The sequence below is a fragment of the Chiloscyllium punctatum genome, chromosome 45 (assembly GCF_047496795.1).
Source record: "Chiloscyllium punctatum isolate Juve2018m chromosome 45, sChiPun1.3, whole genome shotgun sequence".
Taxonomy (NCBI): Eukaryota; Metazoa; Chordata; class Chondrichthyes; order Orectolobiformes; family Hemiscylliidae; genus Chiloscyllium; species Chiloscyllium punctatum.
The window spans coordinates 29059671-29079890 of NC_092783.1; the positions used below are offsets into that span (position 1 = coordinate 29059671).

Below are 20220 nucleotides of genomic sequence, written 5' to 3' on the forward strand. Positions count from 1 at the left end.
CTCTGGTTCCCTCTCAACTTCTGGCTTTAGTTCAGAATTCCAGCATTGGCAGTATTTTGAGTGGATGGATTCTTGTGGGTCAGGGTTATCGGGGGGTAGATGGAATGTGGAAGTCAAACACACAATCGGGTCTTAGTGAATTGTGGAGCAGGTTTGAGGGGCTGAATGGCCTCTTCTGCTCCTAAGACCCTCTACCGCCCCCACCTCCCTTTCCAACTGTATATAGCATTCCCTCTGTTTCCTTTGCTCTCTTGTGATCCCTGTCCCCTCTTCCTTCCCCCGCCTCTCCCCTCCTCTTTTTCTGTCCTGTTTCACCCCTCCTCAATCTCTCACTCTCCCTCCCCTTATCCCTCCCTCTGTCTCTCACCTCACCTCCCCTCCCCTCCCTAGTGCTCCTCCTGCTCTCGGCCCGGGTCGCTTGTCTTGTGTGGAGACTGTTCCTAGCTGAGGTGCGGGGCTCCGGGGGGCTCGAACGCCGTCGCCATGGGCAGTGTCTCGGGCGGAATGAGGTGCATGAAGTATCTGCTGTTCACATTCAACCTCTTCTTCTGGGTGAGTGACCGGGGAGAGGGCGAAGCCGAAATAGAAAGAGGACCCGAGAGAGAGAGAGGGACAGAGACGGGCGAGTTACAGAGCGGTGGTGCACCGAATGCAGTTCTTCGGCCCTTCGCCTGCCTGCTTGCCCGGCTCTGTGAGAGCGAGAGCCCGCTGTTATTTGCCGACGGGCGGCTCCTGCAGTCACCTGTGAGAGTTTCCACTGAGCCCGATCAAACGGCGCACTCACCACAGAGCTCACTGGCTGCAGGACGTCTCCCCCAAGTTTTCTGGGCAGTTTTTTCAAAGTATTTACGTTAATTCCGTTTCATCTGGTTAAGGTACAGCTCCTTGCAAGGATACCCAATCATTAGGAGCTAATGTATTGTTTCTGGACTTCTCTCTCTCTCTCTAACCTCAACCCCAGCACCTTCACTGAGCCGTACTCCCTCTCCCCTACTCAGTTCAGTCAATCACCTCCACCACTTTAACCAGGAGGGCACTGCTGAGGCTGGATAAGGCTCTGGTCAGATTGTTTTTACCTATTCCAAATGCAATGTCTGCAGATGCTGGAAACCAGATTCTGCATTAGTGGTGCTGGAAGAGCACAGCAGTTCAGGTAGCATCCGAGGAGCAGTAAAAGTCGACGTTTCGGGCAAAAGTCCTTCATCAGGAATAAAAGGATGAAGGGCTTTTGCCCGAAACGTCGATCTTACTGCTCCTCGGATGCTGCCTGAACTGCTGTGCTCTTCCAGCACTACGAAACCAGAATGCATTTGGAATATTGCAAGCAGTTTTCGGGCTCACATCTAAGGGAGGATGTGTGGCTTTAGAGAGAGTTCCAAGTGGGGTTTACAAGAATGATCCTAAGAATGAAGGGCTTGTTATATGAGGTGTGGTTGAGGACTCTGGGTGTGTCCTCGGTGGAATGTAGAAGGATGGGGAGGGGGGTGGGGGGAGATCTTATTAAAGTTTACAGAATACTGAGAAGCCTGGTAGAGTGGTTACACAGAAGACGGCTCCTCTAGTAGGAAGGCTAGAACCCGAGGGAACAGCCTCAGGGTGAGGGGGACAACACTTGAGGACAAAGACAAGAAATGTCTTCAACCAAAGGGTGGTGAATCTGTGGAACTCATTGCTGCAGATGGTTGTGGAGGCCAAGTCATTGAGTGTATTTAAGACAGAGGTTCTTGATTAGTAAGGGGATCAAGGCAAGAGAATGGAGGTTGAGAAACATACTGAATGTCAGAGCAGACTTGATAGACCAAATGGCTTAGTTGTCATAAGGTTCTTCCTACATTTGCAGTAGAAATGACAAACACTGAGCTGTAACCTAACCAGAGTTTAATAATCTTTAAAAAAATCTTCCTTATCACATGGTCCTGCTGTCTTCAATGGTTTGTGAAGATCCACTTGCTGATCTTCCTGGTCCTGCACTTCCTCACTTGTCTGTTCTGAAGGTGAGGTTCACACTTCTCCGTTAGAGTGAATGCACCGCGTATCTGTCCATTTCACCATCTTCACAAGCACCTTCGAGATGATAAAAACGCTGACTGTTTCCAATGTTCTTTCTAACAGGTTTAATTGGGGCACTCAAGAGGGTTTTGAACGATTATATGGATAGAAATAATGTGCATGGGGAAAAAGCAGGAGATGGCAGGAGGTAATGATGCTCATTTGAAGAGCTGGCATAGATTTGATGGACTGAATATCTAATGCTATGCTGTGATGGTGTTTCCAGGTTCGATTTTCAGTAGCTGTAGCATTTCAGACCTACTAAAGTCTATAGCTATGCTTTCATACACTGCTGCATGTTGAAGGTCTGAAAAACCACTTTTCAGCAGTGAACTCTGCTTTCTGTCTCGAGTCTATTAATAACAAATGTGTGGGATTTTGTCATTTGGAAGTCTGTATCTCCTGATGAAAACTGTTTCCTTCACTAGTCATGTCTTTTATGAACACTCCTTGAGTATTCTTATTACTGCCACTCGTTTGAGGAGAGACTGGCCTGTATTCGCTGGTGTGAAAAATATAATGAGAAGAGATCTTATTGAAATGTATAAAATTCTGACAGGTCTGGACAGACAGGATGCAGGGATGATGTTTCCCCTGGCGAGGTGGATCCAGACAAGTGATCAAAGTTTCAGGATACAGGGCAGGCCATTTTGTACTGAGAATCTTCAAATCATACATTACAGAAAAGGCCTAAACCTATCAAGTCTGTGCTGTTAAAACCACACAAAATCTACAGCAGTTCCATTTTCCACACCAGGTCCTGAATGTTATGACACTTCACTACTCATCCAAGTACTTTTTAAAGTTTGTGAGGTTTCCTAACTCAGTTATCCTCCCACCCTCCACCTGCCCCAGGCAGTGCATTCCAGACCCTTAACACCCTTTGGTGAAAAAGATTTTTCCTCAAATCCCGACTAAACCTGCCTTTCACCTTGAGCTGAGGAGACATTTCTTCATGTGGAGGGCGGTGAGCCCGTGAAACTTTCTACCCAGAAGGCTTTGGAGGTCAAGTCACTGAATATATTTAAGAAGGAAATAGATTTCTAGAAGCTAAAGGTATGGGGAGAGAGTGGGAGTATGTTGTTGAGATAGAGGGTCAGCCATGATCATGTTGGATAGTGGAGCAGGCTCAAAGGGCTGAATGACCTCCTCCCTTTTCCTATCTTCCATTTTTTGTTGCTTCATTCCAAATAATTTGCTTTAATGCACCCTATCTTATGGCAATGAAAACATAGTGGTTTCTTTTCTATATTATTTTGGAAGGTTCAGCCTTCTCCCTAAGCCACTTTCTTGCCAATTCCACCAGTACCTCTGTTGGTTTCCATGTGACAACTTATGAACCCTCAGCTGAATGTGCAGAATATCATGTATAACCACCTCTTTGACTTTAGATATGTGACTTTTTTTAAAGTAGAATTTAAGTGTTACTAGAGTGCTATTCCCAAATTTTTCCATAATCATCATTTTTGTCACATTTTTAAAAGTTTGCCATAATTTTAACAAAAATAATCTTGATGTTTCTTTATCCTTAGTGTACTCAACATGCTGGACTAGGTTTCATCTTTTCTGTTCTGAATTTTAATTGGTAAACTGGAGAAACAAGCTGATAAGTTTTAAGTGCCACAGTTCTCTTAGTTTTATAATCTAAAGAATGTTTATTCTCGTCTTTCAGAAGAACATTCATCACTTTAATAGTTAGTAGCACAAGAGTCTTAGGAGTGCTTTGGCCACTTAAAGTTTTTAGCAACTTTCTCAAACAAGAGGAAGTATCTGTCTACATCTCTTTAGGAACAGAAGAAAGATTTTTGATTAATTCTAACTTCCAAATGGAATTTCCCTCCTCCTCTGAAGCACTAGATGCACTTGCTTGTCATAACCTCAGTTTTTCTTTTTCTATTTCATGATTTCTTATTTGTTTCTTGCCTTAAAGTTAAGTTCAAACATTTGCTTCCCCTGTCTACCTTAAACTTTGTTTCTATCTCAAGTTCTGTAACTGAATTCTGCTCAACTCACACTGTTTCACCCATCTTAGATTCTTCCTCTTCTGATCCTGGATGGTATGCTTTCACCTTAATTGTATCTGCTTTTTAAATCACAAAAACAGAAATTGCTGGAAAAGCTCAGCAGGTCTGGGAGCATTTGTGAAGAGAAATCAGAGTTAATGTTTCGAGTCAGATGACCCTTCCTCACAAACAGAACCTGCTGAAACTGTTCTGATTTACGGCATCCACAGTTCTTTTGTGTCTTCTGCTTTTTTAGTCCCTGTTTTTTAACTACAAGTTTTCTGCTAATGCTATTAATTTGGTCTGGTCATTGTTTTTGAATCACTCAGGGAAAGATCTGAGTAAAAATTATAGGAACTGACAAAGCCATTTTGATTTTCAATATGTACAGTTCACCAGGAAAATCTTAGCAAGCCCAAACTCTAGCAAGTCCGAACATTCATATTGATCCAAAGATTACAAGCCCTGCTTGAATCCCTAAATCATGTTATGATCCCAGATCAGATCACCAAATTTATTGTTATGATTTCAGAAGAGATCATAATTACAACATTTAAGAGGCATTTGGATGGGTATATGATTAGGAAGGGTTTGGAGGGATATGGGCCGGGTGCTGGCAGGTGGGACTAGATTGGGTTGGGATATCTGGTCGGCCTGGACGGGTTGGACCGAAGGGTCTGTTTCCATGCTGTACATCTCTATGACTCTATATATGAAGATGTGATCGGGTTATATTCAGAATAAAGTCACACAGTCTGTGGCTCTGAACAAACAATGTTTGATTATAAAAATTATAGCAGTAACACAGTCCCCAATATATGTACAACTCATTTCTAATACTCAAAATGAATTAGTATGTGATAAACATGGGTAATTGACTGTGAGCAAACACCTCACAGCACATTTTGAAATGTCAAATATGATCCGGAGATTCTTTGGATTTCTCAGCAACACACCCTGGATGTTACAACACCTGGATTCATCAAATCTCATTATACTTCACACAAGATTGTAAATCTTCACTCTTGCCGATTTGGTCTTGAAGAGCTGCTCCATTGTGGACTTGCTCAAAGATGGCTCCTGGTCTATTCACTCACCCTCCTATCTTCAGTCTACATTCTCATGGAATCCAACCACTGTATTCCAGTACTTATTTACAGGCACAACACCAGCTTTTCACTGACAGCTAGTTTCACTGAACTGAAATGTTCCTGTGTTTGTGTTCCATGAAGGACAGTGCAACAATAATAAATAAAAAAAGTTTATGAGAAAAGGAAGGCAGAAACTTTCTTGTGTTTTTAAAATTAATGTATTTTTCTAATCAACCTTTTCAGAGATGTGAGAATACACCTCTGGAGTAGCTGGGACTTGACCAGAGGCCTCTCTGGGGCCGGGCAGGGACTCTACCATCCTGCCACACGAGGGCCAATTTTCTTAGATATTCCGATGCTTAGTTGTTGACTAATTCCTAGAACATCCCATGAGTTCTGACAGCATTGAGCCACCTAACTGCGCTCAGGTTCCCACCTGAGTCCCCTATGCAGAAACTGTGCAGTTCAGCTGCTTTCATAACAGTACAGTCACCTGCTGCACCCCCAGAATGGAGCAACGTCCCTTTCCCCTCTCCTTCCCATACTGCCTGACCTTCAGATGGTGTGTCTGTAACTCTTGTACTTCTGTTCATTGATTGCCTCCCCTGCACAGTCCTGAGTGGTCTATTAAAAACCTTTTACAATATGTCACACTCCTACCACTGGGCAGAATTGTCAAAAGTGTGGCGCTGGAAAAAGCACAGGTCAGGCAGCGCCCGAGGAGTAGGAGAGTTGACATTTCAGGCATTTGGTGATTGTGATGGATTGGTGGGGAGGGTGGAGTGGATAAGTGGGAAGGAAGATGGAAAGGTAGGTCAGGTCAAAAGGGCAGTGCTCAGTTGGAGTGCTGGATCTACAGTGAGGTGGGGTTGGGGAGATTTGGAAACGGGTGAAGCTAATGTTGATGTAGTGTGGTTGTAGGGTCACAAGGCGAAAGATGAGGCATTCTTCCTCCACTTGGCAGGTGACTTTGATTTGCAGTGGAGGAGAGATAGGATTTGCATGTCCTTGGGGGAATGTGAGGGGGAGTTGAAGTGGTTGGCCACAGGATGGTGGGGTTGTTTGGTGTGTGTGGACAACAGATGTCCCTGAACCGTTATAAATGTTAGAACCAAGAGTACTCTGAATGTTACACTCTGTGAGAAAGTGGCTTCCCTGGTACATATGGAGAGAACAAAAAGGATTTTATTGTAATACACATCATTAAATATACTCACTATGTTGAGTATACTACTTCTTCAAAAAGTTCAGTGAGTTCGTCAGACATGATTGAAGTAAACAAATCACACAGTTTCTCATTTACTGACACACCATTCTCCAAGTATGAATTATTTTCATTTCTGCTCTGAAGAATTTTGTCAAGACTGCTCCTCACCCCAGTCAATCTGTCCCCTCACCCCGGTCAATCTGTCCCCTTCACCCCGGTCTATGTGTCCCTCACCCTCGCCCCGGTCTATGTGTCCTTCACCCTCGCCCCGGTCCATGTGTCCCTCACCCTCGCCCTGGTCTATGTGTCCCCTCGCTCCAGTCTGTGTCTCCTCGCCCCAGTCTATGTGCCCCTTACCACAGTCTATCTTGACCTCACCCTCATTGATCTGCCCCTCACCCCGGTCAATCTGTCCCCTCACCCCAGTGAACCTGCCTCTGACCCTGGTCTACCTACACCTCACCCTGGTCTATATGTTCCTCACCCTGGATTTCTGGCTTGTCTGACCCACATCTGGCTGACCTACTGCTTGCTGATCTGTTGCAGAATTTATTCTTTTCCCTTCTCTTTGAAGGGAACAGAGGTGTTTATTATCTTCCAACCTCTCTCAACGTACCCCATTTTGAAGATCAATGAGATAAATTATGCAAATCTGCCACAATTTCCATCCTCACTTCCCTTGGAATCTCATCTGAACTTTGTTGCATTTCTACAAATCCATTACACTTTATTTTTTTCATGTGATTTGGGAGTCTGGCAAGTCCTGTTTGTAGTCTCACCAGTTTGGAACTTGTAGCTTTAGGTATGTCTGGTGCTCTTGCTGGTTTCGTCTCCTACCCTCCCGACTAAACCAGAGGTGGATGGAAATGATAGACATGTTGAGCCAATGAGGTTACAGATTCAGGGTGAATACCAGATTGTTGCTGTTGGTTCCCAGTATCTTATGGATGCCCAGTCTCGAGTTGCTAGATCTGTTTGAACGCCATCCCAAGATAATGTTACACAGTACAATGGTGTTTAATATGGAAGAACACTGTGTAATGAATTGAACTATTTTTATCTGATCCTACATATATACCAACGCCTCCTTTATTGTGATGTTGGCAACATCCTGTTCTTTAGTGAAAACAGATGCAAAATATTCAGTTTTTACCTCAGTTATGGTGTATGCTTACACAGAAACATTTCCTTTTGGTCCCCAATTGACCTCACCCTTCCCTTGTCAGCCCTTCAACTGATTCAATGTTTATAAAAAGGTTATTGAGTTGCTTTTATCTAACAAGCCAATTCTCAGTAACTCTGTTCCTTTATTATCTTTACCCATTTTCTCTCTTTTTGTGGTTGGTTCTGTAATGCATTACAGACTGGACATGTCATCACTTTTTTTCTGTTTCATTTGGGAGCTCTCACTTGGGTATTCCAATCTGACCTTTCACTCTGGTATTTTGCAGACTGGTTTAGGAAAATGGAAGTCTCCCAATATCACTACTCTATAGGCATTGCATCTTTCTGCAATTCGCTGTGAATTTTCATCTCTCAGCCCTGTTCACTGTTTGGTAGATACCCACTAGTGTTTGATGGTTCCTTACCTGTATGATTTTGATGCTACTGTATGTCGTTCAGCATCCAGGCTGTGTGGTATATTCATTCAATAGTGTGAATTCCTCCTCCTTTCTCCTTTATCTTTCTTAAACATATTGGAACCAGGAATTTTCAATCCAATTTCATGTAGTATTAAGCTACTCAATAACAGGCTTGCAGGCAGTCTCCAAAAGTTGACACTAGTTGTTTAAAATTTATTATAAATCTGACTATTAAACTCTAGTGTAATTAACAAAATACTTCTGTATCATTTTAAAAGCCTTTTACAATTACATAAAATATTCTCAGATCCTCTGACTAGAACCCTTAATTTTTGTGGTGAATTTGGTCTCAGTTGTGTGGATAAAACACCATTGTTCCCACTTCTAAACAAGTTATGAAAATCAAATTTGTAATTTCTTTTATTTTGAATATAAAATTCGAGCTTTAGAAATTAATTTGAGTTTGAACTTAAATGAAAGTTTTTGATGTCAGGTAAATTGAAACAGCTGGTTTATAATCAGGTAAACCCAAAGTAGTGTCAAGTCAGCATGTGTCATTAATTAACCTATATTCTAATTAATTAGAATATCAGAGTTGATAGTGAAGAAAATCAGTGGACTGACTCAAAATTAACAGCAAACTGCTTCTTGCCAGACTGAAGAAATGCTGTCCAGAGGCTATTGTTAACGTCTCCAAAGGCCAGAGGCATTTTGGTCATCTAACTTGCCCATTACAGAGTCAGTTTCAGTTCAAAAATAATTCATTGTACAATATAACAGTCCTGAAGGTGCATTCACTTCGAGACATAGAGCCATGTACAGCACGCAAACAGACCCTTTGGTCCAACTCGTTCATGCCGACTAGATATCCTAACCTAATCTAGTCCGATTTGCCAGCACTTGGCCCATATACCTGTAAACTCTTCCTATTCATATACCCATCCAGATGCCTTTTAAATGCTGCAGTTGTACCAGCTTCCACCACTTCCTCTGGCAGCTCATTCCTTACATGCACCACCCTCTGCATGAAAAAGTTGCCCCTTAGGTCTCTTTTCTATCTTTCCCCTCTCACCCTTAAACCTATGCCCTCTAGTGCTGGACTCCCCCTTCCCAGGGAAAAGATTTTGTTTTCAAAGTTTGTGAGAAGATTTGTAGCTTGGGTGCTCGTTGTTGTGGTTCTGTTCGCCGAGCTGGGAATTTGTGTTGCAGACGTTTCGTCCCCTGTCTAGGTGACATCCTCAGTGCTTGGGAGCCTCCTGTGAAGCGCTTCTGTGATGTTTCCTCCGGCATTTATAGTGGTTTGTCTCTGCCGCTTCCGGTTGTCAGTTCCAGCTGTCCGCTGCAGTGGTTTTGTCTGTTTATCCTATCCATACCCCTAATAATTTTATAAACCTCTATAAGGTCACCCCTCAGCCTCCGATGCCCCAGGAGAGGCCTATTCAGCCTCTCCCTATCGTTGAAATTCTCCAACCCTGGCAACAATCTTGTAAATCTTTTCTGAACCCTTTCCAGTTTCACAACATCTTTCCGATAGGAAGGAGACCAGAATTGCACACAATACTCCAACAGTGGCCTAACCACTGTCCTGTACAGCCGCAACATGACCTCTCAACTCTTATATTTAATGCTCTGACCAATAAAAGCATACCAAACGTCTTCTTCATTATTCTATCTACCTGTGACTCTACTTTCAAGGAACTATGAACCTGCACCCCAAGGTCTCTTTGTTAAGACTTCTCTAGAGACTGACCAAAGGAATGCCAAAGTGCCCCAGAATTCACTTTCCTCAGTGTTCTAGTTATCCTCCATAATAGTTGATGGGGTCCTTAACATCAGCTTTATTTAGCTGGGCACCCCTTCAGCTTTTCCTTAGAAACCTCCTGACTATGGATTCTTTAGTTCCTTGTTTGTGTTGTGGGAAGGTACTCAACTGCCTTTTGCAGTTTTCAAGTGAACCCAGCTGCAAGGCTTTACAATGAATGTTGGAGATTTATTCAAATAGCTTTTAGCTTAAGCAAATCTTCCAGCTACTTTCTCGACATGAAGTCCAAATGGGGAGCTCTCACCATGGTCTATATGGTGAATGATAAAATTAGTATTTTCTCTGCTTAAGATGCAGGCCTAAATGAGTAACCATTCCTGCTGTGAGTGAGTTTGGATTGGAGCAATTGTGTTGGGGGTCTGGTGGCACATTGCACTGTGGACCTTGATGTTGAGCATGTTGGACTGTGTTAGGACTCTACTTTTTGATTGGGACAGGACAACACACTAGCGTTAGACTGGGGTAGGACAATAGTATTGGACTGGGGAAGGATACTGGTGTTGGATTGAGGCATGTTGCCGGATTTGGACAGCCACAAGACACTCATGTTGGACTGGGGCAGACATTTGGTATTGGACTGGAGCAAGATGCTGGGTTTGGACTGAGGCAGGACTTTGGTGTTGGATTGGGGCAGCGCACTGGTGTGGGACTGGGATAGGGCTCTGGTGTGGGACTGGGATAGGGCTCTGGTGTGGGACTGGGATAGGGCTCTGGTGTGGGACTGGGATAGGGCTCTGGCGTGGGACTGGGATAGGGCTCTGGCGTGGGACTGGGATAGGGCTCTGGCGTGGGACTGGGATAGGGCTCTGGCGGTGGACTGGGATAGGGCTCTGGCGGTGGACTGGGATTGGGCTCTGGTGCGGGACTGGGATAGGGCTCCGATGTGCAACTGGGATGGGGCTCCGGTGTGGGACTGGGATGGGGCTCCGGTGTGGGACTGGGATGGGGCTCCGGTGTGGGACTGGGATGGGGCTCCGGTGTGGGACTGGGATGGGGCTCCGGTGTGGGACTGGGAAAGGGTGTTGTTGTAGGATGCCGATGTTTGACTGGGGCAGGACACTGCTGGTGGTTTGGGACGGGAAGCTGCTGTTTGTCTGAAATCAGGAACCAACTGTGAGGCACAGGGTAGCTGGATTGAGAGAGGAACAGACATTGGATCATAAGAACAGCAGCAAGCCATTCAGCCCATCAATTCTGCTCTATCATTTAATTAGACCATGGCTGAACATCTATCTTATTGCAGCTTTTCCATGCTATTCCCATATCCAGAATGGAAAACTGAGAGAGAGATTCATACTTTTTCTCTGATGCGTTCTGGAAAGCACTGGCCTGTCGTGACTGGATCCTGCACCTTTAGTACCAACTGCGATCAGCTCTGAAGTGAGATGTTCTGAGACTCTTCCCCTGGAGCAGTGCTATCGGGTTTGAGTAAGGGAGTGATGGAGTGAGGTATTTATGTTCGGGCCACGGTTGCACAGGGCATGAGCTCATTGCGAATTGGAAGTGGGGTGGAGGGAGGTGTACAAATGGATACTGTTGAGCTTGTAATTGGAAGCATGCCGTGTCAGAGTCTCACATGATCCACTCTCATATGGACTGGACTTGAAGCTCATGTGTTGACAATGCAAATGGACCAAGCTGGAAGCCACCAATTCTTACGGAAGGTTCACTGAAATCGAGCAGCATTACTTTGAGGACTAAACTGAGTTCGCCCCTGAACACACAACAACCCAGCTGTGGTCAAGAGGTTCCCTCCCTTTGTGGGAAGGTGTGGAATGGAAATAATAACCTTCTTGTTTGGGCTGGAACCAGAGAGTAAAATTGGCCGGATTCTTGTAAAAACAGGAATGGTTCAGTAAAGTTATTCAGGAAATCTGCATCTTTCACTGGCTCTGTGATGTGCTCTCTGTGCTGTCTAATAAACTCTTCCATCCTAATGCCCCATCACTACACTGTTAGTGTAATGTTACAGACAGGAGACAGTGACAAATTCAGTTCTGTCATGTTTCTCCTCTTCTGTCTATAAGCAAGGGTATTTTTAAGTTTTTCTCATCTTTTCCCTTTTTAAAATAGGCTGTGGCCTCTGTGTGTGAAATCCAGATTTTAAATGTTCCATAACAGGGTTACATTAAAATTATAGACTGTGCATGTATTTAATACTGGGATGGTTGTCACAACAAATAGTCAGGCACACACATAGACAGACGCACACACCCTCACTCATCTACACACAGACGCACGCGCACACACACAGGCCCTCACTCATCTAGACACAGACACAAACACACACACCCTCACTCATCTACACACAGACACAAACACACACACCCTCACTCATCTACACACAGACACAAACACACACACCCTCACTCATCTAGACATAGACACACACACACAGGCCCTCACTCATCTAGACACAGACACACACACACACACACACCCTCACTCATCTACACACAGACACAAACACACACACCCTCACTCATCTAGACATACACACACACACACACGCCCTCACTCATCTAGACACAGACACAAACACACACACCCTCACTCATTTACACACACACCCAGACACACACATATACACACAAAGGCACACTCACTCATACACATACACAAAAGCATACAGATGCACACACTCACTCACTCATATATATATATTATATATATATATATATATACACACACACACACACATTCATACACACTAATATAGACACCCATGCACGCATACATACACACGCACAGACAATACTCTGCTGGATTGGGGCAGAATGCTGGTGTTGGATTATGCACACGGTCATCATATAAACAGACATTGTAACATACACATAGACACTGGTATGCATACATACTGTCTCATTCACGTACATTCACATGTACACAAACACACGCTCACACTAAAACACCCACAAACATCATACACGTACCTGGCACTCAGGCACACACAGGCAATCATACACATATTCATATATGCACAGGCACACACTAACACTCTCAAATTTGGACGTGTGCGCACACACACACACAAATAATCAGGCATACACATTTTCACAGACAGTCTCTCACACATGCACAGGTATGAACAGGTTTGGTTTGTTGACTATACTAAATTGACCATAGTATACAGGCTAGGTGGGTTAGCCATGGGGTATTAGGTTGGGTCTGGGTGGGATGCTCTTCGGACAGTCAGTCTGAACTCGATGGGCCGAATGGCCTGCTTCCGCTCCATAGGGATTCTATGAAATGCGCACACACACACACAATCACATGCACAGACATTCAGACATATACACATACAAACATGCATACATAAATATACACTCATGCACATAAAGCAGCAAGCCATTCAGCCCATCAATTCTGCTCTACCATTCAATTAGACCATGGCTGAATATCTATCTTATTGCAGCTTTTCCATGCTGTTCCCATATCCAGACCAAAAAACCGAGAGAGAGATTCATACTTTTTCTCTGCATTCTGGAAAGCACTGGCCTGTAGTGACTAGAACCTGTAAACACACATACACACTCATACAGACACACATTTATGATCACACATACACACACCCACAATCTTACACACATACATAAACACACACACACACAGATACATAAAGTCAGGCTGAGCTATATCTGGAGTCTGGTTGTGGTGCCTCCAGTTGAATTCTTAGCACGTTGTTAGCAGGAGACTGAACTTTCACCAGATGGCCTGAGGCAAGAGTTCAGAAATGTATAACTAAAGCTTTTTCAAAGACGAGAGGAGTTTTGGTCATGCAATCGGCCCAGTAAGGTGCTCCTAACCCATTATTGAACCCGTCCCTCGAGGACCCAATTCCATCATCAAATGCCCTCCCCCCGGGATACTCACCAATCATTGAATCCCCTTGACATCTTGTACCCTAACCCATTATTGAATCTCCCCCCTCAAGACCTTAACCCATCACTGAATCCTTCCTTCTGGGTTAATAACCTGACATTAAATGCCATTCTTGGGATTTCCAAGTTTTTTTAAAGTTCATTCACAGGATGTGGATGTCACTAGCTGACATTCCTAGCTTCCCTTGAGAAGGTGGTGGTGAACTGCCTCCTGAACTGTTGCAGTCCATGTGCTGTAGTTAGACCTAAAATGCCAATAGGGAGGAAATTCCACGATGGTGACCCAGCGACAGTGAAGGACTGGTGATATATTTCACATCAGGATGATGAGTGGCTCGGGCTGAAATTGCAGGTGGTGGTTCCCATATATCTGCTGCTGTTGTCCTTAAAGATGGCAGTGGCTGTAGGTTTGTGGTCTGAGATGAATTACTGCAGTGTATCTTGTAGATGGTACATACTGGAGCTAATGGGTTAATTGAAGGCTATGCTGTTAACAACTTGCATTGAAGACTGTCTTTTCAGGATTTACTCTCCTTGGTGCACTCAGACTCCAAGTTCCCTCACATTTCTATTGAATCTCTGCCGTCAGGAGTCTAACTATATTTCTCTCATTCATGCCATCATGCAAATACTCTAGCCTTCCCTCAAATGCCCAACCAAAGCTCCTTCCAATCAGACTCCACCTCTTTGCTGCCTTTGTGATTTGGAGCCAGGGTTGGGGACCGTTGGTAAGAGCAGATGTGTTGGGCCTACAGAGCTCCACATGGCCATTTCATCTATATGGGTCTGCTGTCTCTCTCAACAACCCCCCCCCCCCCCACCCCGACAATCTCCTTTCCTCCTCCCTATCTCCCAATCATACCCCACCCCACCCCACCCCACCCCACCCCCATTCCACCCCTCCACAATCCGGTTCCAATGGTGGAGCCTTTCATCCGCAATCCAACCAGAAAGCTCACCTCGTGGCAATATGCTGGGAGTGGGGAAAGGCCGAGCTATTCCATTTGCAAGTGTCTCCTTTGCATAGAGGCAGTGTGCCCTGCCTGTGGGGATGCTGTTTACTCCCACATCCTGATGATGTGCCTAATTTTAAATGGCCAGTGCCACGGAATGTGTTTGCCAGATGTTCTAAATTTGCGTGGCTAGATTTAGCTTGTTTGCTACATGCCTGAGCAACCTCCAGCCTCCACCTTGTCTTCATTACCCTGTGCGGCTTGTTGCTGCTCCTCCAGGAGGTTTCCGTTTGCTCTGTCATTGTGAGTTGGCCTCAGTACGTGGTTAACCCTCTGGAGTGCATCGGCATGTTGTTTCACCTGCACCCCCTCATCCAGCTGCTCACTTGGCAGTGGTGTCTGTCCAGTTCTAGCCTCACGTTGCCATTGAAGGAGAGCTGTGGGTACTGGATCTGGGTAGCTAATAACCGTCAGTGAGATTGAAACTGGTTCAGTTTAATTTTGAGTAACAGACTGAAGGGATTGTAGGCTGAGACTAGTACTGCCCACGTTTCCACAGCTGACGACACTTGTCCATTACCTCATGCTTTGTGGCTTAGCTAAGGAAGTGAGTGTCTCAAACTGTACACACACCTCAGGCTCCACTGCACCAATCATTGCTCTCCCACTTAACCTCAATCTTCCTTACTCTTGCTATCTGTTTAACTCTAAACTCTCTCACTTTCTTTATCCTTTTTTGAAGCTCATTCATGGAATGATTGTATCATTGGCTGAAACAATGTTTTTGACCCTAACCCATCACTGAACCCTTCCTTCTGGGATGATAGCCTGATGTTAAATGCCATGCTTGGGATTCCATCCTATGTTTAAAATTCATTCTCGGAATGTGGGTGTCACTAGCTGACCTTCCCTAATTGCTCTCAAGACTGCAGTTTTCTTGAACTGCAGTCCACATGCAATAGGCTGAGCCACATTGACCTTAGGATTCTGACCCAGCAACACTGAAGGGACGGAGATATATTTGCAACTCAGGATGGTGACTGGCTTGGAGGAGAACTTGCAAGGTAGTGGTGTTCCCTTGTGTCTACTGCCCTTGTCCTTCAGATGTGGTTTTGGATGATGCTGTCTACAGAATCTTGCTGATTTTCTGCAGGAAATGTTGTAGATAGTACATACTGCTGCTACTGAGTATCAGTGGTGGAGGGAGTGAATGTTGAATGTGGTGGATGGGATATCCATGCATCTGCTGTCCTGGCCCTTCCAGGTCAGAGCTTCCCAAAGTTGGCTCCATGATCCCAGGTGTTGAGGTTTTGGTGTTGTGAGCTCTAAGATAACAATGGATGTACAACAGCTGCCTTGTGCTCTACCAGACCTCATTAAGGGAGCGTGACAATTTTACAATAGGCTTACAGAGGGAAGAGTTTGGGAATTACTGTTCTAGATGGAGGAGGTCACTGAGTCTTGGTGAATTACTGTAGTAAAGTTTGTGCTGCTGGTTACATGTGGGCTTGGCATCAAAAATTTTCTAATTAACCTGTTCCGGCATATTATTACACACCTTTGCAGCAAGTGGGACTTGAACTCCGGCCTCCTGGCCCAGAGATAGAGACACTGCTATAGCGCTACAAAAGCCCTCGGACTGTGTATCAAAGGTACAGGAACCATGTGAATGGTTGATTGTTCTTGACATTCACTCAGCCATCGCTGGTGGCTTCAATTAGTTGCTTATGTGTGGCAGCAGCTGCACTCTTAAAAGGGCTTTGAAGGTCAGAGGTCACATGCAGGCTGAAGGAGAGACCCTATCAACAATATTCCTTTCAGGTGGTGGATGTTGTAGAGGAAACGCATTTGGCTCTCTGATACTGAACACTCCACAATACAGGCACGGAGGCTGCTATAGTACACCATGAGATGTGTAAAATTGGGTGAGTCGAGGCTGACCATGTAAAAGATCCATCTCCACTGTAATCATTCTGAATGCAGCTATTTCTTGTTCTGTGTGCTCTATCCTCAGAGACATCCCATTCTCCCCTGAATTATACACCTTTAGCATACACATGCTTAAAACATGCACATTGTCCATCTATCAGACAAGACAAACTAAAAACAATTACTTTACTTATTAAAACAGCCAGACATCACTTGCTGACTCTGTGTTGCATGTATCTTGACAAAAAACAAATTACTCCGCAGATTGTGGTGAAGCAAAATTGTGGTAATTCAGACACTAGAAGGGTTTAAACTGATAAGGTGTTTGTATTGAATAATCTATCATCACTTGGTAAGTCACCAGGACTGGGTGAGATGTATTCAAGGATATTGAGGAACGTGAGGGAAATTAGAGGTGCCAGCCATCATATCTAGTCTTACATGAAACATAGAGCTGTATAGCACAAGACCAGACTCCTCAATTGACCCTGCGGCCATTCTAAACTAATTTCATTTGCCTGCACATGCTCTGTATCCCTCTATTCCTGCCTGTTCATGTGTCTGTCTCAATGCCTCTGAAATGTTGCTATTGTATCTGCTTCTACCATCTCCACTGGCAGCATGTTCCAGGCACCTACCACCCTCTGTGTAAGAGACTTTCTTCACACATCTCCTTTAAATCCCATTGGTGACTCCTCAGAGATTGAAACAGTCCGTGCCTGGATACAACTGGATATGGACAATATTCAGGTTTGGGCTGATAAGTAACATTCATGTCACACATCTATAATGCAGTGACCATTCCCAACATGAGAGAATCCAATTAACACCCTTGCCATTCAATGATATTACCATCACTGAACCCAACATGATGCACATCCTGGGTGTTACCATTGACTGAAAATTGGGCTGGAATAAATGCCATAGCAACAAGAGCAGGTCAGAGGTTGGGAATGTCACCGCAAGTAACTCACCTCTTCACTCCCAAAGCATCTCCAACAACTACAAGGTATATCAGGAATATCATTCATTGTTTATCTGGGATGTCGCTTTCCCAATGGATTGTTGTTCCTGTATCTTTTATAGGCACTCATTGTTATTCCATTTCTGTTGTTGGCTTGCTATGGACCTCTGGGTCTGATGGTTGCTTTCAGGTTGCTCTAAGTCCTGTCTTGCTGGTGTCACCCAGCAGGGACCCTTCATCATTTAGATTCATTCAGCATTGGCATAGCTATCACTAACTGCTTGATCTTCATCAATGTTGCTTCTGATTCCATGCCCAGTACTATTGCATGTCATTGGCCTGCATTGGCAGAATGCTTCACGCTCTGCCCACAAATCGGTTCAGAATGTTGTCAACTGGTTATATTACTTTTACATCCATTGATCTCTGCATGGCAGCTCTCAACTTTGCACAAGGTGAGCCATACCAGACTCGAAACGTTAACTCTGTGTCTCTCCCTAGCCACAGAGCTGTGGAATTTCTCCAGTACTTTCTGTTTTTGTTTCAGGTTTCCACTGAACCCAGTATCATGCAAACTGTAGACTGGATCTGACTGGGATGAGTGGCAGTTGCTTGCTGTCAATGATGTGGAACTCCAGATCCTTGTTCATGTTGTAAGGGATTCGCAGAGTAATCTGTCCTTTTGGTAGGAGTATGATACCATCATATAGCCTTAACCTTACTCTTCAGGTCTTCAAGTTTGGATGAACATGTTCAGCCACTTCACTTTTGAAGGTCATGATTAGATTACTTACAGTGTGGAAACAGGCCCTTCGGCCCAGCAAGTCCACACCGACCCGCCGAAGCGCACCCAGCCAGACCCATTCCCCTACATTTACCCCTTACCTAACACTACGGGCAATTTAGCATGGCCAATTCACCTGACCTGCACTTTTTGGACTGTGGGAGGAAACCAGAGCACCCAGAGGAAACCCACAGGGAGAATGTGCAAACTCCACACAGTCAATTGCCTGAGTCGGGAATTGAACCCAGGTCTCTGGCGCTGTGAGGCAGCAGTGCTAACAACTGTGCCACCGTGCCGCCCTGTAGTGTCCATCTGATTTTTTTTTTATTATTGACCTGATGTTCTTCTGCAGTCCTTATTCCAACTGTGTCTCACCAATTGACTTGACCAATTCAACCTATTGAATGCTGTGAAATATACAGGCAATATCTCTCCTGTGGTTATCTTTGCCTGCTTGCTGTGCTTCCTTTTAACCATGCAAAATAATTCCGCTCCTTGCAGTGAGAACTCTGCTTTCCTTACACTCTTGACTTTCTGCTTTGCAAAATGTTCTCCACAGTATTTCCATCCCCAATGTTTCTATTCTGTGATAGCAGAATCATATCGAATGGTGGATATAATTTTGAGGCTGGCAAGCACAGACTGGTTGCAAAAGTGGTCTGTGGCTGCCAGTCATTGGCACATATAATTTTCATATTTGGCACTGAAACTCACCTATCACTTTACTCATCTGTGTGGTAGGTGATACATCTTCTTGGTTTGATGGCAGCATCCTATCAGTGGAGCAAACCATCGCTGGGTTTACTGGTTAGTAGCAGTATGAGACACCTTTTGTTCATATCTTTTACACACCTTCCCCCTCGAGGGCAACCTGAGATAGACTGGGCAACGTGTAGGGACAAAAGTCATGGGCTGTGCCAAGGTCCTTTCATGACTTCTGGCGATACACGACAATTGATGACTTGATCAGAGCATTGGTTATCATGCGAGATAATTTAATTGTTATTGGAAATAAATGATTAAATAATCCAGACTTTGTTAAGAGTTACACCAGGAACCAGTTTAAGATCATCAGTCGGGTCTGCAGCGTGATGAATTTGCATGTACCAGAAGCTATATACTGAAATATTCAACATACAGGACTTGAGATTTTGGTAAGTAAAAGGAGATCATATGTACCCTGCACCTCTTTCAAATAAAGGGGGTCAAGGAAACAGCCAAATTGGGCTGCCATGGAATCTCCCTGCCTGGTTTGAGAATGAAGATTGACAGGCTCTTGCAGCATCTCTAATCAATGATGACTCAAACATTCAGCACCTTCTTCTCATTCTGCATAAAACAATCTCTCTTTATTCACATTTGTGATGAATGCAAATCAAGGAGCTTCAACTTCCAGTCCCCCCTTTTAGCAATTTTACATTCTGTCCCACCAAACATTTGTCTGCGTCAGTATTGCCCTTTGTGCCTGGTATATCTGTCAGCATGATGCAAGGGCTGGTCTGTTCTACCATGAACATGTTCCAGCTGCTGATTTACTAACCCGTTATACAGAGAGACTTAGGGGTTCAGTTTCATAGATCTTTAAAATATCACAAGCAGGTGTAGAAAATAATCAAGAATGCTGGTCTTTACGTTGAGAGGACTGGAGTACGGATATAAATGTTGTACTGCAGCTACACAAAGTCCTGGGCCTGCTTCAGATACCCCTGTCAGCAAGGACATCCTCCTGCCTAGTCATTGAACCTGTACAGTGTGGAAGCAGGCCATTCAGCCCATTGAGTCAACACTGATTCTCCAAGGAGCATCCCAAGCCAACCCACCCCTGTATCCTATCCCTGTATTTCTAATATACCTAATCCACCTAACCTTATACACCCCTGGACATGACAGGGTAATTTAGCACGGCCAATTTACCTACCTGCACATCTTTGCACTGGGGGAGGAAACTGGAGCA

General features: G+C 44.5%; 1 protein-coding gene across 2 annotated transcripts in view; it reads left to right on the forward strand.

The window, feature by feature from the left end:
• Positions 1-266: 266 nt before the first annotated feature.
• LOC140467095 (CD9 antigen-like) overlaps positions 267-20220 on the forward strand; it is an 88987-nt gene continuing 69033 nt past the window's right edge. Inside the window, exon 1 of one of the 2 annotated variants that reach the window (XM_072563161.1) lies at positions 267-552. In XM_072563161.1, coding sequence (XP_072419262.1) covers positions 484-552 — 69 coding nt within the window. In that variant the 5' untranslated portion in view covers positions 267-483. The remainder of the gene's footprint in view (positions 553-20220) is intronic. The other variant, XM_072563160.1, reaches the window with a different exon arrangement.